At 58.4% G+C, this 25,220-nt stretch overlaps 1 protein-coding gene across 1 annotated transcript in view; it reads right to left on the minus strand.

Annotated features, from left to right (window-relative positions):
• Positions 1 to 9,666: 9,666 nt before the first annotated feature.
• The window catches only part of LOC102005406, a 41,437-nt gene continuing 25,883 nt past the window's right edge, over positions 9,667 to 25,220 (minus strand). The window contains exons 6-8 of the mRNA XM_013506745.1: positions 17,740 to 18,189; positions 17,324 to 17,502; positions 9,667 to 10,629 (exon numbers count right to left, since the gene is read on the minus strand). Coding sequence (XP_013362199.1) covers positions 10,587 to 10,629; positions 17,324 to 17,502; positions 17,740 to 18,189 — 672 coding nt within the window. The 3' untranslated portion in view covers positions 9,667 to 10,586. The remainder of the gene's footprint in view (positions 10,630 to 17,323; positions 17,503 to 17,739; positions 18,190 to 25,220) is intronic.

The following is a 25,220-nucleotide window of genomic DNA, read 5'->3' on the forward strand; positions in this document are numbered from 1 at the left end:
TATGCGCCACGAGTATCCGCTTCTCCTAAACGCGTAATCCCAGCTGGAACACAATGCCCACAACAGGAAATCAATGTATAGTCGAATCCATTTGAAAATATAAAATAAACTAATATATGAGTGGAAAATTGACTTCCTATGGATTAAAAGCTGCACAAATTGTAGAAAAAAATGGTTTTTTTTTTCTTTTTTTTTTTTCAGAAAAGGAACCAGTTAGGGGGCAGGGGCTGCAGGAAAGGGCCCAGAGCGGCCTCAGTGCCCACAGGACAGGGATGGGGCACAGTACCCCCAACGGCAGCCTGGAGGGGACACGCGGCTGGGGATGGGGGCCCAGGCAAGGGCTCTGAGAGCTTTGTGTTAAGCCTGGCTGTCATAACCATTAATTCGAAGAGTTTGTAACTGGGTTGTTTTTAAGGGTCTGGTAATGGTGAGCCTCTGAGGTGACGTGCCGCCGTCTCCCCCGGCACAGGCAGGGTAGCAGTGGCACAGCACGAGCAGCCCACCCGGGGGCCGCGGGGGTGAAATCCACAGCTCAGACTCACTGTACATGCGTTTCTGCGTCACCCGGCTCAGACGCCAGGAAAGCAAATCGCTGCCCGGCCTGCGCAGCAACCAGGGCAGAGGCCAGGCAATAGCCCCTCGTGGCCCTGAGCTCAGCCTGGCCCAGCACACGGAGAACAGGCAAACGGCAAGATCCCCGCCTCTGGCCCCGGCTCCAGAGCACTGTTCCCAGGTGGGCACAGCCACCAAAGCCTCATCCCCCCGTGCTGAGCCGCTCACAGTGGCATGGGGAGACCCCGCTGTGACGCAGGACCTGGACATCAGGGTGTGGCCCATCTTCCTCAGCCCCGAGTCCAGAGCCTCTTCCTCCAGGAGCCTCCTGGCCTCACACAGCCCCAACCCACACCTGCCCCCCCCCACCTGCCTGGGTTTCCCCCCTCCACACCCTCCAGGCTGTGTCCTCCACAGGAAACAAAGCCAAGGGGACAAGAGGCACAAGAAACACTGTCCAGTCCTGGTGGCCTCGGTGGCGTCGTCAGGAAAGGCCTGGCTGAGGGAGCTGGAGCTGCACCCCTGGGTCAGTGTCCCCAAGGCCATATGCAAAGGGTTGGTCCCCGGCCTGCGGCGTCATCAGACGGGGTGCAGCCTTTAAGAGGTGGGGCCTGGTGGACAGTAGTGAGGTCACAGGGAGGATGGACCTGGTAGGACAGGCCCCAGCCTCTTCTCAGCCCCGCTCCTTGGCTTTCTGGGGCCGTGAGGGGAGCAGGCTCCTCACACTGGGGTCCAGTCACAAGGCAATGTGCCCCACGGGGCCACACTGCCACAGACAGAAAGCTCAAACCAGGCACCAAAACAAACCGGTCCTGTTTGATCTGACCGCCTCGGGTGTTTGTGATGCTGGCAGAAAGCTGACTGACAGCCTGGGCAGCTCCCAGGCTCCGCCCACCCAGTGCTTCCCAGACACCCTCTTCTCCGCGGGCAGACACCCTCTGCCCACCGGCCAGCCAGCTGTCTGCTAGCCCCTGCGCCCAGCCCCCTGACCAGCCTCCTTCCTTCTGCTCACTGTCTCGAACACTGCCCCCGGATCCACACTCCTCATTCCCAACCCATCACCCACCTGCCCACAGAATCACAGACCCTGTGCTCAGATTTACCTACCCGAGTCTCTCCACTCGCCTGTCCACCCGTGAATCCATCCATCTAGCCGTCCAGGCATTCACCAGCTATCCATTTATCCATCTAACCATCCATCCGTCTAGTCCCCTTCTAATCACCCATCCACTCATCCGTTCGTCCACCCTCCCTCCCACCACAGCATCCACAATCCATCCACTGACTTTCCATCCGTGCATGCAGCCAGTTTCCTGCACATGCAGCTATCAATTCCCTGGACGGCCAGCTCAGGCAGCTTTCCATTACTGCCACAAATACCTGAGACAATCAACTTACAAAGATAAAAAGTTGCCAGTTGTTGTGGGCATGCCTGCAGTCCCAGCACCCAGGGAGGCTGAGGCGGGAGGATTACAAGTTTGAGTCCAGCCTGGGCAACCTAGTGATTTTGTGAGACCCTATCTCAGGGAAAAAAAAAAAAGAAAGGCCCTGGGTTCAATCCCCAGAGTAGGGAGCGGGTGCTACAGTCTGCATCTGGATGACCCCAGGCCCTGTGTGGAAGGCTTGGTCGCCAGCCTGGTCTACTGGGAGGTCTCTTGGTCTCTAGGCTGAGACCTTGAAGGGGACTAGAGGGGGCTGGGTTATATCCCTGTAGCTCACAGTTCTGAAGGGTTCAGTCCATGGCTAATGAGGAATAGATCCTATCGCTTTGGACCCATGGTGGACACAGCAGGGGAGAGTACCAGGGCAAAACCACTCATTTTATAGCTGGGGAGCAAAAAAAAAGAGAAAGAAGAGACCAGGATCCCACAGTCCTCCTTGAGTTCATGGTCACAGTGACCTAGAGACTTCGCCAGGGTGGCTTTGTGCCACTGAAACCCACCTGTCCACCCCCACCCAGCCAGCGTCCGCTCCCCTTCACCCAGGACTCACGCCACCAGCACTGCACAGCTGACTGTGAGCCCGCACGTCCTCAGCACCCATTTGGCCTAGGTTGACCCCGTCCACTACACACCGGGGTCCTGCCTCGCTGTGCAGCCAGCGCAGGCCGGGTGAGGGCAGCTGGGGCCCTTGGGCTGGCGGTGAGGCTGCCGGGCACGCACAGACAGGCTTGTTAGCGTAGGGAACTGTCAGGCATAACGAGGAAAAGGCTCCATTTGTAAACACTTGGTCAATATGAATTAACACCATCGGGATGGATTTTGGACTAAATTGGACAATCACATCAGCTGCACCCAAAGCCCAGCAACAACAGGTAAATTAGGTCATCATTAAATTATCATGAAGGAAAAATGCATAATCGGCAGGCAGCCGCGCTGGTAGAAAGATGATGGTTATTCACAAAAACCCTGCTGTTTGCAAATTTGCGCAAAATTATTTGTTCTTAGCTGAGCTTTATCTCCCCATTGTGCTATCTCCCCATTATCTCCACCCAAGATCCCCAGCCCTGCATATTAACTAATGTCTATGCTTTAATTGGAAGCACAACCGGCCAAATTGTAAATCGCTTTTCCCCCATCTGTCTCTGTCTCTCCCTGGTCCCGGGAGTCGAGGGCACTTGGAGAGCCCGCATGGAGACTGGACCTGCTCTGCGCCCTTGCAGAGCCCTTGCACAACCACAGACCACGAAAACTGGCTCTGCGTGGGTTTGAGCGGCAATGGGCAGTAGGTGTTTGTGGACCTGAAAAGTTAAAGGTAACCATCAGCAGATGAGGCTGCTCTGCAGGTGAGCACATCCACCGCTTCCACCGGATTCACCACCAAAGCAAGGTGGCAGAAAATGACAGGACAAAGGGTGGCTGTGGGCCCAGGACCAGGTCTCTTCTGGTAATCAGGCGACCACAGGTCCATGGCAGCCTCAGCACGGGCAGGTTTCACCCGGGTACTGGTGAAGCCTGGGGTCAGCTGGTCTGGGGTCCGCAGAGGGGCCAGAAGTGCTGGGGCAGGTGCCTCGGCAGCCACAGAGCTGGGCTGCCGGCACCAGCTCTGCGCACCAGCACTTGAGTCTGCGCCGGGCTGGTTTGGTGTGAACTGAGGACCTGGACCAGTGCCAGCAGGCGTGGGGCCGGAGCTTTGCCTCATAGGCGATGTTTCTCTTGGCCTCTGGCAGCAGCATTTGTGAGGGTGAAAACACGAGTCACAAAGGCCCAACACCAAAGCCCAAAGCCCGCTCAGAACCAGGCCTCCCCGCAGCCCTCACCCCTCTCTTCCCCCGGATCCTGGCCACGTGTGGCTGGAAGTCAGACGCCACCTGGGATGCTGAGTTCTAGACTTGCCCCACAGCACTTCCACTCAGAGTAGATCGGTAAAGAGAGCCCTGGTGGTCTGAAGAGACATCCCCTCCTGTGCCAGCGCCCCCAAGCTGGCCTCCCAGATGTGGATGCCCGTGCCCAGCCCCTCTGTGCTCTGCCCTGTGCCCAGCCAGCTCTCACACTCGAGGGAGCTATTGCGACTCCTGATGTGCGACAGATCCATCCCCACCAGCCTCGCAGCGAGCCAGGAGGGCTCTAAGGTGTTGCACGGCGCGGCCACCTTGCCGAGAGCCCCGACTCATGCTCCTGCTGACACCTTGAGAGTGGCCGATTTCCCGAGGCTGGGTTGCATGACCTCCTGATACTCGGCCGAGGGTGATGCCCACAGCAGAAGGGTCACTGAGGAGGCACCGAGGCCGAGGTCAGCATCCTCACAGGGAGGCCCCCTAGAGCCCATGTGCTATGTCAGATGTCCCTGCTGTTCCTCCTCCACCCCCTTGGCTTCCATCTTGCCAGACGTCTGGGCTCTGGGCTGCAGGAGACCCAGCTCAGCGAAGACGGGCAGGACAGGGCAGGCCAGCAGGCCGGCAGGCAGCGTCTGCTACTAGCCACGAGCTCCCCTCCGCCCCGCAGTGCCGCCCACCGGCTCCCTAACCACTGCCCTCCGAGGGCTCAGACAGGGGCCCGACAGCACCTGGGGAGATGGGGGCCAGGCTGCTCCTCTTCACGTGGGCTTGGGCATGGCCCCCTTCATGGCCCCTGACACGCACAACGTTGCCGCTGCAGCCCCAAGCGGCTGGACGATTTCCCCCAACTCCAGCGTGGCCACTTCTGCAACCACTTGCACTGAGGGGCGCCCCCGCCTGGGCCGCTCTTTCTGTCTTCCTTCCACGGGGGAGGAGGGGCAGCTTCCTGCCTGGCCACCATCCAGCTCTGCAAGGTGCTGCTTCCCCCGCCCCAGGGTGGCTCCGTCGCCAGTTTAATTATCCTGGAGCTTCTTGCTGTTTCTGTGGCAGCATCTCCCACCTCGCACTGTGTGACTTCACCAAACCAGGTGACCGACAGTGTGTTCACCAACTGTGTCCAGCACCGGTCGGGCCCCAGTCTGAGCCCTGGGAGGCTGAGTACCCTCAAGGCCGGGCCTGCACAGTGGCCAGGTCAAGGTCAGGTCAAGGTTGCTTAGACAGCTGGAGTTGTGTGGATGGGAAGACCCCGCTGGAGCTGAGGTTGGGGCGTCTGCGACATGCCCTACCTGCCCTCCACAGCACCCCCAGGTCCAGCTCCCCCAGTGGCGGCTCCTGGCCACTTTCATGGCTGTGTCTGCATCAGCCCTGAACCTGGGGCTCTGGGCCAGGCCGGTCGGGTCAAGATGGCCAAGGACGGGCATCCCAGGCCTCCGTTCCTGACGCACGGCCCAGAGTGTCGATTCTGCGTGACTAACTCATCGATCGCCTCGCCCAGGTTAATTAATTAATTAGGGCAGCTGTGGAGGACAGTGGGCTGGGCCTGGGGACTGGATCCCCCACCGGGAGTTTTATTAGTACATAAAATGAGTGTTTAAAACCCGCATGGCCACAAGTGCATCGTCCCAGCTTTTCATTAAACAAACCTATAAAATTACTTGCCTCATTATGTATTTCGCGACTTCCTCTGCCTCCGGTGCTCCCGCCCCACCTGCCTCTGGCGACGCTCTAAGTGCCTATTTGAAATCAATTTCTCTAATAATGGACTTAATGAGCTCATCAATTAGGGCTGCCATAACCGAATGTAGCCAGGCTCTCCGGTTATCAGTTAAACTCTGGAACTAATTTCCATGCTTCATCTATCACGAGGCACCCACGACGTCTGGCTGCTGCTCCGGGACGATAGGGAGACCCCAGGCCCTTCCCACTGGCCACGCAGGCATCCCCAGGAGGGGACAGTGTGGGGAGCACGGCCCACCAGGCCAGGCGCGGGACGAGGGCGGCGCACAGCGCAATTAGCGGTAATGGGCAACACGGCTGCTCGAGATAAGGCTGCGCTCTGCATGGGAAGCCCCATTAGGCCTCAGCCCTCCACCAACGCCGCCCCTCACGGCTCCCACAGCCCTGGCCAGGATGGGACCCTGGGGCCAGCACAAGCACCCGCAGCAGGTGGGGGACCCCACAGGTGAGTGGCAGAGAGCGAGGGAACCAGGAGGGACGAGGTTCTAGATGCTGCCCCCTGGTGCCCTGACCCCAGGTGGCAGGGTCTCAGCTGCCACAGCAGCATGGTCACAGCGTGACAGTCAGTGGCATGGCATGGACACCCAGGGAAACCAGGGATGAGCTGCAGCAGAGCAAGGATGGGTAGGGCAGTGTCCACTGTGCCTAGTGGCACCCCAGGTTGTGGGACACTCTGGTGGGAGTGCAGGACCAAAGGATGGCGGCCCTGCTCCAGCTAGGAGGGGGTCTCACAGGAGAAGAGGGCCTGGGAGCGAGGGCCAGCATCCAGGCCCCTTTCCACTGCCCTGAGGTCTGGTGGCCCTGAACCCACCCCATCTCCAAGCCAACTGGTCACTCTGAAAGGGACCAGGATGATGGGCAACCAGGGCCCCAGATGCCTTCCAGGGCTGGGCAGGTGAGGAGACAGGCCCCTCTCTTCAGGGTAAGCTTGGGAAACAAACAGGAATGTGACTCCTTGCCCAAGCCTCTAAAGACCATGTGGTCAGTGCCCCACAGGGAGGTGGGGACACCTGCCTCACCCTGGTCCTCTCCGCTTTACCTGGGCCTCAGCAGACTCCTGGGGACACCAGCAGCCCTGGATTCCCCTCTCCTTGTCCCACCCTCAGGATGACTGTCCCCCAATGACTGCAGCCTGAAACCATCAGGTTACCCTGCAGGGGGGTGAGTGGCCGAAGTCACACAGTGCCCTCGGCACAGCACAGCCCCCAGCGCACCTCCAAGGCCCCTGGCAGGGCACTGCGAGGACCATGCTGGGAGATGGGGCAGCCCCTCCTCGTGGACAGGCCCCCGCTCACCACTTACCGCTTAGCCTGCTGCTCCTGGCTATTTATCATGATCAGCCTGGTGTTTCTCATTAGCAGAAAGCCATTAACACAGGTTTATCAGCAGCCGGAGGCCAGGGCCTGGCCCTCCCTGGGTGCCACCTCCAGGCTGCCCTCAGGGCTGCCCCACCCCCACGCAGGACACAGGGACCTGCCATGGTGCCCTCAGCCCTGGGGCACTCAGGCCCAGAACATGGCGTGTGCTGTGATGGGGGCCCAGGACACAACCAGGGAGCAAGGCCGCTCCTGCAGGTCATCTATCCCACAAGGATCCAGGGCCACCTTGTGCTGGGTACGACCCCAGTGTCATGTCACAGCTGTGGAGCAGGACCACGGCAAGGCTGCTGGTGGAAATGCACGGCTGGGGGTGGCCAAGGACTCAGTGATGGCCACAGGGTCGATGTGGCCAGGGGGGCCTGGGGTGGAGCCATGGGTCCCTGAGCAGGGGATGGCAGGGACTGAGCCTCAAGCAGAGAGACGGTAGCCTGTGGGTAAGAGGATGAAGCTGCAGGAGAGGACCAGAGAGAGGCCTGGGAAAGGAGCTCACTGAGGAGTCTGCAGGACACAGGAGCTGGTAGCATGGCGGGGCCTGAGCCACCCCAGGACTTAGCATGTAGAAGCTGGGCTGACTCTGTGGTGGGGGTGTCAAAGCCAGGCTTAGGGATGAAGGGCGGGCACCTGTGCTGGTGGGGTGCCGGGAGGGGTGACAATGCAGCGGAGGAAGGACAGAGACCTATCACAGCCCTCAGCTTCCCTGCAGGTGAAGGCCCCAACTCCACCCCCTCCTGTGGCCAGAACCACCTCCTGGCTGCCTGATCCCTCCCCTACACACACACACACACACACACACACACACATGTACACACATGTACACACCCTGAGAGTGCTCAGGGAGCTCAGTACCAGGAGTCATGATCCAGGAAGGGGATGCAGAGGACAGGGCCTTTCACTGGGCAGGAAGTGGCTGTGACTGACACCAGGCAGGCACACACCCACCCGGGAAGTGCCCCAGGAAAAGAGGAGAGAGTGACCTCGTTGTGGTGCGGGTCCCAGACGGACCTTGCAGGCACTGTCGCCCTCTTGGCTGCCAGCCAAGCCCTCCAGCTGGGTTGGCTGTGACCCTGACCAGACATTTATGGGTGAGCACAGACCTTTCTTTGGGGATTTTGTCCTTGGTGTGCACTGAGGCCGCTGAGGTCATCCTCGGGGGGCCCATGAGCCCGCGCAGTGCCGGGGTGTCCTCCACAGGGACGATGGAGAGGGTCTGGGGGAGGTAGGGCATGGGCTCCCTGCAGAGTGCTCAGTCGAGTCACCCCCACGCTGGCCAGCCCTCACCTGTCACCACTGCGCAGAGCGGGAGATGTGCCCCGAGGGCCGTGTCTACAACAGTGCAGGAGAGAATCAGCTCCCCTTTATCCCAGTGCAGGGAGAAGGCGAGGCTCTCCTGAAGGGGAGGGGGTCCAGGCAGCTATGGGGGAGGCGCGCCTGCAGAGGAGGGATCCAGGCACCTGTGGAAGGGGAACCTCAGGGGGAGCACCTGCAAGGGAAGGGCACCTGCAGGGGAGGGGTGCAGGCACCTGTGAAGCTGGGCTGCAGCCTCACGTTCAAGTGCTGTGGGCTAGACCCCCAGGAGAGGTGCTGCCTGAATTTTCCCAGGGCGAGGGATCCTCGGGAAAGACCCACTTGGCCCGCTGGCTGAGCAAGGGAAGGAGGGGACCGCTGGCTGGCAGCTCAGGCTGAGGCCCAGCGCGCTGCAGAGGCTCAGCTGCCGAATCGTGCTTAAGCGCCTTCTTCCCGCGACCCTTCCTCTTCTCAGTTCCCTTTCTGTACAATGAGGTGGTGAGAAAAGAACCCCGCGGGGGAGTTCGAGCGGCGACAGAAACGCAGCGCCCTGCCTCAGGCCCACGGGGTCCACTAAGCAGCTGCTACCGCGGCCGCGAGCGCGCAAGTAAGGAGCACGCGGCTGACGGAGGAGGCCGAGGCTGCGCCTCCACAGCCCAGCGCATCGGGAGGCCCGGCGGGTGCGGGGGCTGCGAAGGGGTCGCTCCGCAGGGCTCTGACAGAGGGCACCACTGGCCGGGCTGGGGGCCTCAGGCAGGCTCCTGGGCGGCCTCAGGTGGGTGTGGCTCCGGGAGGGCTCCTGCCTCAGGTCCCCTGCGGGTCTCAGGGCTGTCAGCCCCTCCCAGGGACATGGGGACAGCCTCCCTAGCAGGGAGCGCAGCCTGGGGTCTCTGGCCGACACCCCCACACCGTTCTCATCTGCCCCAGATCCAGAACAGGACCGAGCTTTCCCCACGCTTCTGCCCCTCTCGCCCCTTTGAATGGCAGGGCTTCCTTGTCCTTGGGGTCCTGCTGACCCCGCCTCTCCTGCCCTGTCCCTGGTGCCCAGCACCTTCGGGCGGGAGCGCATGGCCCCTGCCCCCAGCTCAGCCAGCACGGCCCTGCTGCAGGGACCCTCTGCTGGAGGAAGGGGCCTTCCGCATCCACAGGGGCCTGCCGGCTCATGGAGGGGGAGAGGGTCTGAGGCTGAGGGGGAAGGGCTTGCCACCCCAGGATTTTGGGGCTTCAGGTTCCAGCTGCCTGGGGAGGGAGCCTCGCCCTCTGAGCCCTTGTGGAACACAGTCCCCCAAGCCTCGCATCCCACTCTGGCCCTCACCTGGGCCTGTCCCTGCCCCCACTCCAAATCAGGCTGGACAGGTGCTGCCGCCAAGGAGCCCCAGGCCCCCCTGCCCCTAAGTAGCAGAACCCACCAAACACCCTTCAGTTTCCCTCCAGCTTTGGGTCCAGCTTTATAAAGAGCAATGACCAACTCAGATTTGGAGGGAGGGTGGAGAAGACTATGTGGGTTTGGGCCTCTCCCTGCCTGAAGCCACAGGAGGCCAGGGTCGGGTGGGGGAACTCCAACAGAGACCTCAGAGAAGCTGTCAGGGCAGCAGCTGGGAGCCTATGGCACCCCATCTTCCTCCTGCTATGAGGGTGCACATGCACCCCCAAAACCACAGGCTCCGGGGAAAGCAGCAGAGCTGGAGGGCAGGAAAGACATCTCCATACACAACAGGGCTGGCGGCACGTGCAGGACGTCAGGGTCACCCCACACTGTGGCCCTGCAGGCAGTGCTGCCCCAGGACGAGGAGTGGAGCCCGGCAGGGACGGGGTTAAGAGTGCGGTGCCTCCCCCGCTCCCTCTGAAATGGCTCCCTGGTTCCAGAATGACTCTGGCTTCCCCTCTTAATCTGTATTTTACGAGTGAGAAGCTTTGCATTATGCAAATCGTTAGATAGGAACAGGTGACATTTCAGCAAAGAACATGAGCAGGCGGCCGGCCGGGCGGGCTGCTGATTTAGACATTAGTATTTGTCACCAGGGTGGCGGGGGCAGCAAGGACTCTGCGTGGAGAGCTCCGCACACCTTAAGGTGGAAGTCTCACCGGGCCGGGCCGGCTCCACGCCCCGCAGTGGCCCGGTGGCAGGACGCCTGGTGGCAGGACCCAGCACCTGGGGCTGCTCTCCCTTGGAAGCTGCATTTCCAGGAGCTCAGGGCCCCTGGGCACAGGCCCCACTGTCGGAATGAGGAAGCCAAGGCCGATCACACTGTGGCTTGGGGCGCGGGACCCTCCGCCCCGCATCCCACCCCACACCGAGCTGGCCCCCACCCACGGCTGCTGCTGGGCGCTCTCCTGGGCAGTGCAGTGGCCATCCATCATCCCTCTGTCGGACGCAGCCGCCGTCCAGTTCCCGGGAAGCTGCTTGAGAGGAAATGGAGGAGAAGAGAAGAGTGGGCACCGCACTTCACAGAGAGCCCCCAGGGCCTTCAATTTCCCAGCTGCCTGCAGCAGCGCGCACCACCCTCTCCTCAGCTCAGACAGGAATTAGATGAAAGTTCGAATCTGCTCCTGCGCTGAACCTGCCCAGAGAACTCCAAGGCCACCAACCAGGGTAACCTTCCCCAGGAGACACTCCAGGACTGGAGCAGGGCAGGGGCTCCTACTCACCAAGACATCCACAAACCGAGAGTGGAAGAAAACCAGCAGGGCAGGGGCAGGGTGAGCCTGGGGCGCTGCACCATCCACATCTGTCCCCAGCATCACGGCAGCCCTCCCAGGTGTGCAGGATCCTGCTGGCATCTCCAAGGGCCCCTGGACTCCATAGCCTAGGTGACCACAGCTGACCTCAGAGTGTCCAGTTCAGGAGCCCCTGGGTCTCAGGGGCCATGTCAAAGGGGCAGGAATTAGCCTGCTGGGTGACAGCCCTTCTGACTTGCAAGGAGCAAGGACTAGCCACATGGGGTCCTTTCCTGGGCCATCCCTGCCCCAAAAGAAGGGTCACCTAAAGGCCTCAGAGATTCGCCACAGATTAGCTAACTACTATGGGGGGCAGGCTCCCCACAGCACGTGCATGCGAAAGGAGGACACGAGGCTGGGACTGCGTGCAGGGAACACAGGAGGAGTGCATTGTGTCACCAGCACCAGAGCCTCTGTCGCTTCACCCTGCCCACTGTGGCCTCTGCCCGGCCTGGCTGAGGGACCCTTGTAGCCCAGGACTCTGCTCAAGGCCAGCTGCTCCCCTGCGCTGAAGCCCCCGACAGTGCCCTTGCCCTGAGCTGACCAGGCAGGGTGTTGGCCTGGGAGGTGTGGGAAGGGGTTCTCAGGCACACAGACCTCTGGGTTCTGGGTATCTGTGGTGGGGGGGTGCCTTAGAGGAGGAAGAGGACTGCAGACAGAATATTTGGTCCCCCCACCCATCCCACATGCAGTGGCAGCATGGGGGCAGTAGAGGGGCTCCCCTCAGACATGGCAGGATATCACTCAGCCACTCGGCAAACAGTCTACAAGTCCAGGAGGCTGAGACCGTTGATGGGTATGTGGGGTGTCACCACGTACCCCGCTGCCCAGGTCAGCACTCACACTGTCCTGAGACAGGGGGACAGGACCCCAGAGCCTGGCCCGGCCTAACCACGCAGCACCACTGCCCGGGCCTGGCCCAGAAGCTCTCCTGAGCCCGCACCCCCTGCCCCTGCGCACACAGGGCCCTGCTGTCTGCCTCAGCGGCCCCTGCACAGCTCAGCCCCCCACCAACCCCATCCAGGCCCCAGAGAAGAACAGACTGTGCCGGGGTGAATTCAGCACAGCTGGTGGCCAGGCCCAGTCGGGTAGGACAGCCTGGTAGAGGGTCATGCAGGCTCTGGGAGGCAGCAGAGAGGCCCTGGGACCCCCGGCCTCCTGGCCTCTGCAGACATTTGGACAAGACTTCAAGGTCAGGCCTGGGGAGGCAAACCCAGACCTCTCCACCTGCAGGGCCAGGGGGTCTGCTCCTGGAGTCCGGGTCAGGCAGGGCGGTTGGGAGCTGTCTCTGCCTGGACGTCCACACCGGCTGGCTCTTCGTCCCCACAGCCTCCCTCAGAGTGGCCAGGCATGGAGGGGGACAAACCCCGCTCTGGTGGCCCCTACCCTGTCCTGGCCCCTCACTGCCTTCCCCAGAGGAAGCCCAGGGCGCCAGAGTCTGTTCTGCTCCCCAGCAGCTGCGTACGCAGTAGGTGCTCAGTAAATGCAGACTAAATGGACTCGGAAATGGCACTGTTTCGCTTCCTTTGGAAGCTCTCCCTGCAGTGGGGGCCTGGGGCGGTGGGGGCTGCCTGCCTGGAGGACCAAGACCCCACTGGAGGCCCCCACAAGGCAGTCCCTCTCTGCCCCACCCTCGCAGCGCAGGGGTCACGGGTCCTGGTGTCTCCTTCCCCAGAGGAGCCAGGGCTCTGCAGTGACTTTAAGATGAAAGAGAAAGTCCCTGCTCTAACAGCGACCGGCCTGGAATTAGCATAAGAAAACAGAACCCTCCCTGCTCTCTGTGAGGCCCAGGGAAGGGCTGCTCCTGTTCCTCTGTCTATCCAGTAATCTCAGCAGGCCTGTAAATGTCATTCTCGGGGTGCTCATAAACAGCATCTCCTTTTAGATGAGCAGGTAGACATTTATGGATTTCTATTAAGGGTGATGTGGGAAGTCGTAACCGGAAGGAGAAGGGAGAGTGTGGAGGGGGAGGGCTCTGCAGGGAACACGAGGCCCCCTCCACCCCGGGGGGCAGCTGGGTGGGACAGACCTGCCCACAGGCCCACAGCCTGACACTCAGGGTGGACTGCAGCGCGGGGTCCCCTCTGAGAGGCCGGTGGCATCTAGCCACTGCAAGCCCTGCAGGTCTGACCAGGGCACCAGCGGGTTGGCCGCACACACTCACACACAACCACAGGTGAACACACACCAACAGCAGTGACCACGGCTCAGCCTCACACAGCACACGCCAGACCCACACCCGCACGCACAGCCCTCCGCAAGCCCAGAGGGTCCGCTGTCACAGCCGCCCTGCTGCCACCCGGGGCCCAGGCCAACCTGGGTCACTGCAGCTCCCCTGGGCTGCCTCTCCCTCCAGTCCCCTAATTTCTGCCTCCCAGCCTCTCCCTCCCCAGCCCCCCACTCCAGCCCCGCCCTCTCCGTGGCCCCTCCCACCTCCCTCCTCTCAGGCTCCTCCTTCCTTCTGGCTGCTCCCCCCAGGGGCGGCTCTACTCTGGAGCCAGAGGACTTTCCTGCACCTGTTTTCTCCGGAATAACTTCAGATTTACAGGACAGATGCGAAGGCAGTGGGCAGAGCCCGAGGCCTGGTCCTGCTCCCCGTGCTGTGCTTCCACCAGGGCCGTCAGCCCCAGCTCTGCCCCTTCCCCTCAGCCAAACCCAGACTGGAGGGAGCTTTCCCACCACGTCCCTTGCCCCCTGAGGCCCCTCCGGTCTGTGACCCTGACAGCCTTGGGGCCTGGTGCCACTGTCTTGTAGCAGCCTCTTGAGGCCTGCAGGTCCCTTTGTCCCTCCCCCCAGGACCCCTGGGGTGCCACAGGGCGCACAGTCCTGTGGCCTCAGCAGTATCTCCAGAAGCCCCTTGGGCATGCTGTCCCTGGGCTCTGGCCAGCCGGTCACTCAGCAGCCCCCCTGTAGGGCATCATGCCCCCCGCCCCCGTCTAGCATATTTCTTGGCCAAAGGGTTCTCCTAGAAACTCGGCATCCTCCGCCCTGGTCCTCCTGGACCCCTGGGCCACGGGCACCACCTGCAGGAGCCTAGCCAGGCTCTGCCTTGGTCCCTCTGCCACTCCTGCAGACAGCTCCTGAGGGAGGACAAGCAGGATGGGCAGGGATGGGAGGTGGCCAAGGGGGTAGCCAGCGCGCAGAGGCCCCAGGGCGCTGACAGAGAGCCGGTGCCGGAGAGCTGGAGCCCTGAACGACACCCAGCGTGGACGGGCTGCCCGAGCCTGCCGGCTATGTAGGCCCCGAGCGGCCTCTGCCTCCTTCACTGTCAGGACACAGGGGCTGGGCTGTGCAGTGCAGATCCATGCGCACAGGGCTCAGGACAATGGCCGGTGCTGATCCTGCGCCCCTACAGGCTGGAGGGCATGGACGCCCCCTTCCTGGAGAGGGGCCCCCTCCACCCCAAAGAGGGACGTTGCCCCCACAGCAGCACCCCTGAGCACCCCTTCTGCCCAGGCCCTGCATGGGTGGGGAGCACAGGCTGGACACAGGCACCCCTCGAGACGCAGGACCATGAGTCTGAGCACCGTGTAGTGTCAGGCCTCAGTGTCCTCCTGAGCCTCTCAGCTCACCTGGGATCGGACCTAAGGCTGTGGGCACCCCGGCCTGGGCCAGGCGTCTGAGGAGTGTGAAATCCCGAGGCTGCTGGGGGCAGGGGGGCAGCGTCCCCGCAGCCCCAGAAAGAAGGGGAGGCTGCCAGCCCTCTGCGAGGCTGGGGTGGATGGCCTGAGGCCGAGCAGCGCGCGATTCCACCTTAAATGGGTCTGATCAGCCCTGCACCGGTGAGCGCATGCTAATATTGGTTCCAATAAAGAGCAAATCAGGACCCAAGTCTCCTCGTCTTATCGCACAGTCAGAACTGATGGCTGCGGGAGTCATAAAGATCCCATTTAATCTCGCGCCTATCTATCACACGGCCGTCTTCCTCCTCTTTGTGCCGGGGTAATATGTGCTCATTACGAAAGCAAAACAGATCTGGCATGAATAAGCGCGGGATGAAGTGCTCACTTGGAACGTGACAGCATGATCGGTGGCAGCAGTAATCGCGGAGAATCGGAGGGCTAAATTATTCCATAACCGTGATTTGAGGGGACAGCCGGGAGCACCCCACAGCTGCCGGCGCGCGGCGACGTGTCCTGATAAAACATCCTTCCCAATTTACGGGGCCGCGCTTGACTAATCTGCCGCGGCGCGCCCGCTGTCTAATCATGCCATCAGCACTGAGAAGGGGCTCAATTGGGACTCAAATGAAAGGAGATTGGAGAACCACCCTCAATTGAAATTACATTTGTAAATGAGGCAGAGTTTTCTGCTCAGAGTGTGAACGTTACGGTAAATCTGCCCGAGAAGTCGTTGGCAGAGGTGGCGGGCGGGTGGCTGGCGGGGGTAGCCACAGGGGCGGCTGGGACGCTGCCCTTGCCAGGAGCTGGGGACAGAGGGAAGGGGCAGGGGTCCCATTTGGGAGCGGTCCAGGCACTGTCAGCACCAGGGAGCAGCTCCGGGAGAGGAGGCAACCTGGCCTTCCAGAGATGGGACTCAACTTCTTCATCTCTAAATGGGGACCCGTGGTCCCCTGGTGGGAGGTGGGTAGCACCACGGGACGACAGAACCCAGCCGGCCCCGCTCGGACACCCTCTGCACGTCTGTCGGTCTGTCGAGCTCTGTGTCCCTCCAGCTCACCCCACCCTGGCTCTGGAGAAGATGGCCTGTAGGGTTGGGGTACAAGTGGGGTATGGGGGCCCGGATCAGTCCGGTTGGCCACTCCCCGGGGACACTCTGCAAAGAGAGTGAGGAGCGGGGGGAGAGGCTGTTCCCTGAGGTGCTGTGACTCCCAGGAAAGCAGGGCTAGTGGGCCGGGGGTCCTTACCCCATGAGTGTGGCAGGGCTCTGCAGGGGCAGGTGACACTGGCCGTCGTGCAGGGGCTGGGCTGGGCTCTCGGGCTTGCGCTGGAGCAGGGCCACCTCACGCCACATTCTCAGAGCCCTGGCCCGCTGATGGGGGCCTAGACATCCCAACGCCTGGTCTCTGCCACTCTAGTCTCTGCTGTTGGTCTGGGCACCCAGCAGGCGGCGAGGTGAAGTGGGCAGGCTCCTCGAAGGCCTTTATGTAAATCAAGGCCTAATTAGCCCATCCGGCATTTGTGTAGAATATCATTTTTTAATTACCAGCCCTGGGCAGGTTTGGCTGCTGCCCGTTGAGGGGCCAATTACCATAAATCCCCCGGTAACAATTAACAGAGCTGGAGCCGGCCGCGTGTTTCCCGGTGTTATAATTGTGCTCCCGCTCTTGTTAATTGGCCTATCTGACTCTTTACTTTTTATGCCGCTCATCTGCTCATTACCGCAGCCATTTAATTCAATTAGCGCCTTAATTAGAGGAACAGCCTTGTCCAATGTCAGGCCCTTGTCAGCGAGCCGGCTTGATGAGCAGAGACAAACACCGCACCGCACGGAGGCTTGGAGGCACTGGGACGCGGGTGGGGGGCTTCGAGGTGCAGGGGCCCCAGGACCCCGGCCACCCCTGGCCCCCAGGCCCTGAGCACAGACCCCGGGACCATTGTCCAGCGCCTCTGCCCCACAGTGACCTTCAGGAACCTCCAGGGTCTGCCCCCCTGCTCCCCCAGGGGGCACAGTGTCCTGGTGGGTTTTGTTTGGTGCTAGTCTATTGAAATCGCTATCCCTGCCTATTAATTCTCCTAATTAGAATTAAATGAAGCATGCTAAATTGCTAGATTAACCAATAATTAAGCAGCCATCACACCAAAACTGAGCCCCCGCGTGGCCAGCGCCCTCCTCTGCCTTAGGGCCAGGGACCTTCAGAGAGGCGAGGGGGGACCGGGCCACACGTGAGTGCACCTGCATGGACACGTGCCCTTCGTGTGGGCATATGTGAGGTGAACACAGCTGGGTAGCGCTGGGGACCACCTTGTGGGGGTGGAGGCCTGTGACAGACCTGCCGGCCTGGTGACTGCCTTCCCCAGGGGGAGGTGGTGACCTCCTTGCTCCCCAAGGCTGCCCCAGCACCACCCACTGCATCTTCAGGACCCCCCCGGTGGCCGTCTGGGGCCGGCTCCACACCTGCCCCTGAGGTCCCCAGGCGGCCCAGGCCCCCAGATCAGCAAGTCCCCCCAGGAGCCCAGGCCCCCTCAGCTCGCCTGCCTGTTGTCGTCTGCCCGCTGTGGGGCACGTTACACACTGCACCCCGCTGCAGGGCCTGCTGGGGCCCCACTTTCTGCACCTCAGTGGTCCCCCCACTCCTCCCGGGTTGCAGGGAGAGTTCTTACCACAGGACCCCGGAACACCACCAGGGAGACTCTGTGCAGCCCAAGGGGCTGTGTCACACATTCCCAGCCGCCTCCCGCTGCCCCGGGCTCACCTGGTGTCCGGGGGCAGTGGACCGGGTTGGGGGCTGGGCCCCGGCTGGGGGAGCGTCGCAGCGGGTCGTCGGTCCCCAACCCCCAGCACAGGAACATCCATCCCGGCAGCGCCACTGTCATCCTGGGCACAGCTGTAAACCTCCCCGTAACAGCCGCTCCTGCAGCTGGAAGATATTGACTCCGAGGAGAAACAATGGCAGGAATAAAATAAAAATAAAAAAGTTAATTATCCTTTGTGTTTGTAATTTAATTAAAGATGCAGTAAAGTTTTACTGTTTTTCCAGGTGATGATGTTTAGAGCCCCGAAAAGCTATTTGTGCTGGTGAGATTAAAGTGCATTTTAAAATGTTCCCCGAGTACTTTCACATTTGTTGATAGATTTTTAAATTAAACTTTAAATTGTAATCTAAATTACCTCCAACAATTCATGGTCCCTGTAATGAACTCCCACCGTTCCCGCTGTCATCCCTCGATGATGGAGTGTGAGCGGGGGGCTCCCTGCGGCCGAGGAGCGGAAGCCGCCCTGGCAGGTCCCCTGGGGGAGGCGGGGGGTCGCCACGCGCTCGGGAGCTGTCTCTCCCGGCTCCAGGGACCCGGCCCCACGGCAGCCCACATGGGTCCCCGTGGGCAGAGAGAAACCACGTTGAGCCAGAAGCGTCTGGGAGCGCAGGCTCTGATGTGGCCAGAAAAGGTCTGCAGGGCAGCAGGAGCAGCTCAGCAGTTTCTCAGGCTGGACGCCAAAGGCCGCAGGTGGACAGGCTAGAGGGACACCCCGGCGGCAGACAGAGCCCCCTGGGGCCTTCCACACCAGGGGCCTTAGCCAAGCCAGTCTTGGCCAAGGGGAGTTCAGCAGCGTTGCTGCTACCTGAGAGAAGAGAAGCAGAGCAAAGCAAAATCAACCTGGACTTTTAATTTTCCCCGAACATCTTCCCAAATTAGTTATTTTTTCTTAAGTTTGTTGTCTGGCCAGGGATATAGCTCAGCGGCACGGGGCCTGCCTGGCAAGCATGAGGTACTGAGTTCGATTCCCAGTACCAAAAAAAAGTTTGAAGTCCAGGCATGGGAGCTCACGCCTATAATCCAAGCACTCAGGAGGATCACTGTGAGTTTGAGGCCAGCCTGGGCTACAAAATGAGTTCAAGGCTAGCCTGAACTGCATAGCAAGATCTTGTTTTAAAAAGACAAAAATAAATGAATAAATAAACAAATAAATAAAATCTGTTGCCTGAATTTTCCTTCCTGTGGAGATGTGCATTGTCAGGGTTACATGGGAAGGGCACATGTGCACAATGGGAGCTTGCAGAGGTCTAGAAAGCAGCTCAGGGGAAACAGCTCAACCTCCTTCAGCGAGATCAGGCAAAGGGCAGGGACAGAGAGGGATGCAGACAGACACGGGACAGGGACAGACGCAGGCCGGGGACAGATGGCAGACCTCGGCAGAGGGAGATGCTGCTCTTTAGCTCCTGCATTCTGGATCAGCTAGGTGAGAGTGCTGCTTCCTGCACAGCTGGGGAGCAGAAATTTGCAGAGCCAGGGCCATCCCTGAGGTGTAGCCTGGCTCACTTCTGCGGCCAGCACAGGCAGCAGCCAGTGGGAGGCACCTTTGAGACACCCCACCACAGCCCAGCCATGACCTCCCAGTTGACCTTGCTGCCCAGGACAGTGCCCTCCCACACAGCTGCGCCCAATGCTGGACTGGTGAGGGAAAGGCCTGCCGGGGGTGCCTACATGGGTGCCTACAGGCTTCCGCGAGCTCCGCCCTGCCACCCAGCTCCACCACAGCCTTTGTTGGACAGGACACGTCCCCAAGCCTCCAGAGCAGCATCCTGCAGGCCACCCTCAGCTCTGACCACTCCGCAGGACCCTCGGAAGGCCAGGCAGATGGCAGGGGAGGCTGTGACAGAGATAGAGCTGGACACTGCAGGACCCCACAGCGGGAGCCAGGCTGCATGCTGGCCACTGTACCCATGGGAGCAGATCTATGAGGACACACGAGGCGAAGGAGGGCCACTGACCACAGACACCCTGGAAAAGCACAGGCGGGGTCCCCCAGGAGCCACCAAGGGGGTGCAGTATCTCACAATCCCAGGTGAGGGCAGAGGCCAGGGAAGGGCGCTTCCGCAGACATCAGCAAGGCCAAGGCCGCCAGAGCCGCATACCTGCCTGCTTCCCTTGCTTTCCGAACCTGGTCTCCACAAAGAACAGTAACCCTGCCCGGTGCGCTCAGCACAGGTGCCACACTCAACCCCCGAATGCTGTAGCCCCTTGGGGAGGGAGAACGGCCTCGGGTGCTGCACTTGCTGCCAATGCAAGCATGAAACGGAGAGTGGAAATGGGAACCTGGCTGAGGCCGCCGCACACAGCGGGTGCCAACCGTGGTGACCTCTGCTGACTGCTGAGCGGCACCTGCCAAGTGCTGCCCTTGACCCCATCCTGCCAGTCCTAGGAACCGGCAGCCATCTGGTGCTGCTTTTCTGGTGACCACGCACACCTCCGGGGGTCACCTGTGTCCTCCAGTCCCCACAGACGCCAGGCAGATGTTCCCCTGCCTGTTGCTGTGACAGTTTCTCCTTCAGTCCTCGGTCCAGGACCTGTGCCTATTTTTCTTTTACAGGCCTTGTCTTTTTCAACATGATTGGTGGCTGCCCCCTGCATATTTTATCCATCGCTGTGAAGTTCAGGTGTTGCCAATACTATCTGCTGCTCTGGCCCGTTTATTCACATGGCCTGTTGAATCCTTTATTTTCCTACCATCAGATCTATCCACTCTCCAGCTTGCAGTTTGTTCTTTTTAGTGTCTTGTATAAGACATCCTTTCCTCCCCAAGGTCATGATGAGATTCTCCAGCACTCTGTCCTCTGAGCCTAGTTTTGTGTTATGTTCGGGTTTTTGGTCCTAGCACTTGGACTTCCTTTTGCATCTGGTATGAGGCAGGGATCTCATCTTCCATTTCCCATAAACCAGCTGATCTTCCTATATTATTCGTTCCACTTTCTGTGGCTGCAAAACTAATTGTCCCAACACCCAGCAGTCTCAAACAAACATTTTAACTCACACCCACTTTCGAGCATCTGGAGTCTGGGAGGTAGGGCCCTCATCCAGGCTGTTCTCGGAGGACAGAAGGCTGCATGTGGTTTCAGCCAGACGTCAGACAAGGCCAGCGTTGCCCCGTGAACATCCAGGCCAGTCAGCCCCACAGCTGGCGGCTGGTGCTGGCTGCCACCCAGGCGCTGGCGTCTGCGTGGCCTCCCTCAGGTGGACCTGGGGCAGGCAGATCCTCACTCGGTGCCCGGCTCCCCAGAGCGGTGGCCGGCATGTGGCCTCCTGCGGTGTGCAGCACCGCCCTGCTGTGGCAGCAAGCGCCCAAGGGGAGACACGGCCACCCCTCAGAGGGACAAGCGTCAGTTATCTACAGACCTATTATTTTACTTTTAAATAATTTTAACTGACCAAATAAATATGCTTTACATTCATTATATTCAACAGGAAATTTAAATACGTACAGGCTGTCGAATGGCTCAAACCGCACAACACTCAGGCTCTCACCTGCCCAGGCGGCTGCTCCCGAATTTCTGTATTAACTGCGGGCACCATGTCCCAGAGCGCACCTCTTGCCTCCTTCCTCCCATCTCAATGTAGTTTTGTTTCCTTGGCCGACACTGTCCCCTGACCCAGCCCCGGCCCTGGTGACGACCTCCCTACTCTGTCCTCCTGAAGTGCTGGCTTTCACATTTTACCCGTACACGAGATCATGTGTATTTGTCTTTCTGCATCTGGCTTCTTCACATAACAGTGTCCTCCAGGTTATCCACGGTGTCACAAATGGCAGCATCTCCTTCTTTTTTAAGGCTGTGAGATATTCCATCATGTTTTCTTGATCCCTTCATCCACTGAGGGACTTGCTGGCTTCGTATCTTGGCCATTGTAATCAGCACTGTCCTAAAAGTAGGCGGTGAAGTCTTTTCAACACAGGGTCCACTTTGAGTTTACACCCAGAGATGGGATTCCTGGGGCATACAGTAGTTCTGTTTTGAGTTTTGGGGAACCCCAAACTCCATCCCCCCACCGCGTGCAAGGGCTCCTTCCCCGCATCCTCGCCCGTTGTCTTTCGTTCTCTGTGCAGCCATTCTGGCGAGGGCTGCTGTTTCTGCCTGCATTTCCTGGGGACACAGTGCTGAGTATCTCTTCATCCCCTGGTGCCCAGTGTTTTCTCAGGTCCTTTGCTATTTTAAATCAGTTCACTTGTTTCCTTGCGATGGTGTTGTTTCGGTTCTTTGTAGATTTGGGGCAGTAGCCCGTTGTCAGGTGTGTGGCTTGTTCATGTTCCCCTCTACCAGCTGCTTCTGCGGCCTGTTGATGGTTTCCTCTCCTCTGCTGAATCAATTTTGTTGCCTGCGCTTTTGTGGTCATATCCCAAGAAACTGTTGCTTTTAAAAATAGCTGGCGGTGGTGGCACACGCCTGTAATCCCAGCACTCGAGAGGCTGAGGCAGGAGGATCATTGCAAGTTCGAGACCAATCTGGGCTACAAAGTGAGCTCAAGGCCAGCCGGAACTGCATAGTGAGACCTTGTCTAAAAAGGACAAAAAAATAATAATAATAAAATAAAAATAGCATGCATTTGTAAAACATCTCCCCTGCCAAATGCTCACCATGCCACCTCTGGCATCTATCAAGTTGCCATGGATACGGGCATTCACTTGGGTACCTACACGAAGTTCCAGTCCCAGTGTCTCCGCCACACCGCTCTCCTTCCTATGGCTCTGCGGTGCATTGTGATGATGTAGGATCATCCTGTTGTATTTTTCAAAAGTCTTCCTTAAATTGTATTTAATTTTCAGAGGAATTCAGGGAGAACTAGAATCTTTTAACGGTGAGCCAGTCGCCCATGAGCATGTACAGCTCTCTTGTTTGGAGATTTTCATCTTGATTTTCGACAGAAGTGTCTGCATCCTCTGGGAGCTCTGTTCCAGGGTGCCAAGCACCTCGATGCTCTGTGCAAGCACTCCTCATCCCGGTCACAGTTTCCAACTGGGACACTGGTAAGCACTGTAAGACAACCACAGTGGTTTTCAGAATGTCCATAGTTTCTTGGGGCTCTTCTCTTCGAGAGGTGGAGCACAGCCTATAATCCCAGCACTGTGAGAGGCTGAGGCAAGAGGGTGACAAGTTTGAGCCCAGGCTGGGCAACTTAGTGAGACTGTTTCAAAGGGGGTGAAGTGTAGCTCAGTGTAAAGGCCCTGGGTTCAACCCCAGTACCCTACACACAAAAAGATGTGGCTGTCATTGCCCCATTTAGCATGCCCCTTCAGCCAGAGGTGAGCACCATGTCCCTTTAGCTATGCGTGACCTTCTTCTCCCCAGCAGGAGGGGTGGCAGGGACAGCGTGTGAGCCTTGAGACTGCACAAAAGGCTGCAGTGTCCCTTGGGTAACTCGCCTGATGGAGGCCAGCTGCCACCGCGAGGACATGTGAGTACCCATCTGCCTCCACTGTCAGGAACAAGACTTTTCCCAGTCCAGCCAGAGGGGAGCTCTGCGTGTGACCAGTTGTGTGCCATCTTGGAAGTTGCTCCCACCCAGCTGGGCTTGGATGATGCAGCCCAGCCAGCGTTTTGAGCTCAAGCTCATGGGTACTCTGAGCCCAAGCCTCCCCCAGCAAGCTATCCCCAAATCCCTGCCGTCCAGAAGCCCAGAGGATAGAAGTCTGTTGCTCTGAGCCGCTGAACCAGCGGTAATTTATTGTGCAGCAACTGGCAGCACCATGCTCCTGCGCCTGGCAGCCTCACCAGCTCTGTCACAATCTGGCAACGCCTTGGGCACCTGCTGACATCCACTCAAAGAGCAGGTGGCCCACCACCAACAGCAGTGTGCCGTTCCCGCCCCAGTGCACTCGCTCCTACTTGTCTCTTCTTGTCTCATTCCATCCCTCTTAGTGACTAATTTGAGGCGGAATCCTGTCTCTTATTCTTGGCCTTATGGGGGACTCTATGGAAAGTTTCCCTAATAAATATTGAAGTCTGCTATCAGGTGTTTTGTTGGTGCTGGTTTTGTAACACTGGGGATTGAACCCAGGCCCTTCACACTGAGCCACTTCCTCAGCCCTTTTTCATTTTTTATTTTGAGGCAGGGTCTCCTTAAGTCAGTAAGTTGCCCAGACTAGGGTGGAAATTTGTAATCGTCCTGCTACTGTGCCTCACTTGCTGTCAGTTTTTAAATGGATAACTTTTGGCCAAGTTAAGAAAAATTTTCTCTCTAGTCCCAATTTTCTGTGTGTTTACATCATAAGCAGAGGTTGGGTAATATGGAGTATCTCTTTACCCACTGAGACAGTCACCTGCTTCTGCTCCTCTCCCTCCTGCCCATGAAGTACATCAAATGGACAGACTTTTCTGATCTTGAGCCATCTTTGCATTCCTGGAAAAACCCATTTGATGATGATCTTTTAAAAAGGTGCCCTTGGAGTTGGTTATATTTCAAGATTTTTTTATTGAAAGCTCTTATAATTACCCTTTATTTGCTGATTTTGAAATTAGAGTATTATGAGCCTATAAAATGAGCTGAGATGACTTAATCTTGTTTCATATCCTCTGAAAAAGTTTGCAAAAGAAATAATTCCTCTCTCTGGAAGTTTTTTAATGAGTAATTTCTTATTTCAATTTTTTTCATAAGTATGGGTCAGTTTAAATTTTCTGTTTACTCCGGTGTCCACTTGGCATTTTGTATTTTCACAGGAAGGCATCATTCAGTCCTGGCTTTCTGAGCGTGTGCGTAGAGGAATTCACAGTCACGCTCTCTCACACCGGCGGTGCCCTTCCGTTTCCGTTCCATGTCTGCTTGCGTCTCTGCTCTGTCATCCTGGTCTCACCAGAGATCTGCTGTTTGCTGTACTAACAAGACCAAGGTTCAGCTCCAGAAATCTCGTATTTTTCAAAGATGTTCTTTGCTTCACTGATTTCCATTCTTTTTTTTTTTTTAATTTACAGTGCATTTCTTTAGCTCTATTCTTCAGTTCTTTTTCAAGCCTTTTGAGTTACATGCTTTACTTGCTTCTATGCAAGCTTTCTTTGTAGTCTCTAAATTAATGTGTTTATCTGTTTCTCTCATTCTCTAGGTACCTTCTAGAAAGAGCCCACAACTCCTGCCAGGTAGTGTTTAACTGTTTCATATTTTCTTTACAATTTTCTCTTAATGCAAGTGTTCTTTAGGGCTTAGGGTTTTTCCTCCCCTGACATCTGGGATCCTTCCTCCGTTCCCTCATGGTTTTGCTGCCTTGGAGTCTGGGCTGAGGAGCTCCACCCTTCCTTTGTGGTGTAAGGAGTGAGCAGCCCAGCAGTAGGCTCCGCTCCCTGCCTCTTCTTGAGCTAGGCTGGAGGCCTGGAGGAGCAGGCTGCGCCTCCCCTGCGGCCCTGCCCGCGGGGACCCTCCCTCAGCAGCGCTGGCCTCGAGCACTCCACACCCCCAGCCACACCGGGCCTGCACGGGGGTCCCATTGCCCCCACCTCATCTGTGCACCCCCAGTCTTTCTGTGCCCTCATGTTGGAGGGTGGTCAGCCCCAACATCTTCGTCAACTCTTGGGTGGGGTCAGCCCACCTCAGACAGTGACTTTGATGCGGCTCGGTACAGACGTGGCCCATCGTTGTGACTGATACGCAAAAGAACAGAGTTCACCGTGGGCAAGGTGATAGATAACAGATGGGGTTCAACGACTTTACTATGGTGTTCATTACCGTGCTATGACCTGCGTTCCATTACTACATCCTGTGCTTTTTTGTGCGTATTTAATCATTTTATGAGAAGAATGTGTTGAAAATTTTAGGTAGTTTAGTCATATATTTCCTCTGGTAACTTTCTCAGTTATAGTTTTCTATATTTTAAGAAAACTATGTTAATGTATA

Source organism: Chinchilla lanigera, unplaced genomic scaffold, assembly GCF_000276665.1.
Source record: "Chinchilla lanigera isolate Chin_1 unplaced genomic scaffold, ChiLan1.0 scaffold00113, whole genome shotgun sequence".
Classification (NCBI taxonomy): domain Eukaryota; kingdom Metazoa; phylum Chordata; class Mammalia; order Rodentia; family Chinchillidae; genus Chinchilla; species Chinchilla lanigera.